The sequence below is a fragment of the Sphaeroforma arctica genome, assembly GCF_001186125.1.
Source record: "Sphaeroforma arctica JP610 unplaced genomic scaffold supercont1.5475, whole genome shotgun sequence".
Lineage (NCBI taxonomy): Eukaryota > Ichthyosporea > Ichthyophonida > Sphaeroforma > Sphaeroforma arctica.
In genome coordinates, this window is record NW_014035083.1 from 1 (window position 1) to 1,029 (window position 1,029).

General features: G+C 32.4%; 1 protein-coding gene across 1 annotated transcript; it reads left to right on the top strand.

Moving 5' to 3' along the window:
- Positions 1 to 45: 45 nt before the first annotated feature.
- Positions 46 to 647, top strand: SARC_15017 (hypothetical protein; the record flags this gene model as incomplete). The annotated part of the gene is made up of 2 exons (XM_014290852.1): positions 46 to 133; positions 472 to 647. Coding segments are annotated over 2 exons (264 nt in total), but the record flags the coding sequence as incomplete, so codon positions are not given.
- Between the last annotated feature and the right edge of the window lie 382 nt (positions 648 to 1,029).

Genomic DNA, 1,029 nt, shown 5'->3' on the forward strand with positions numbered 1-1,029 from the left:
TTTATAGTGAGTATGAATTGATCTTGTGTTCTGTCACATTTCTACCATACAGTGTTTCTTCCAGTTTCAAACTCCTAGGCGGGGGGAGCAGTTCGCCGAAAGTGATAGCTTCAACACCACAACAATTAAACAGGTATGGTGTAGAATTACACTATGGAGATTCCGAGAAGCATGTTGGAAGCCTTTTCGGAGTTATATCATCTATGCATTTAATACATGCAACCGCCGTGGATACCCTATCTATATATCATCATCAATATCCCTTCCCTGTAGATTGATGGTTCAAGGGACCTGTGAAACATCCATATCCTTCAAGCTTTCTGTATGTCCATAATCCTGATTTGCCTATCCTGTATACAAACAGTCATATACCTTATCTCCGAGCTCATGCCACTCGCGCCAAGACTCAATAACGTATCATGCACCTTTTTTTTTGGTGATTTGGCGCATTTGTTGGCCCCAATATAACAGGCGGACTGTGCTCGCCATAGACACTTCCCAGGGCGCGTCACAACTTAAACTAACTACGCGCCAAAATCAAACATACAAGGGGCACGCATGGGAACAGCGACGATTCCTCACCGCCACATACTGTTCAGCCTGCGGGAAGACCGTGGGAGCGCTTGCTAATGCTATTCTGTGTGTAGGTATGCATTAGTTGTTGAAATGAGTATATATATATATATATATATAATATATATTATTATTATTATTATTATTATTATTATTATTATTATTATTATTATTTATTTTATTATTATTATTATTGTTATTGTTATTGTTATTGTTATTGTTATTGTTATTGTTATTGTTATTGTTATTGTTATTGTTATTGTTATTGTTATTGTTATTGTTATTGTTATTGTTATTGCTATTATTATTACTATTATTGCTATTATTATTATTGTTATTATTATTATTGTTATTATTGTTATTATTATTGTTATTAAATAACAATAATAATAATAACAATAACAATAACAATAACAATAACAATAATAATAATAATAACCATAACAATAATAATAT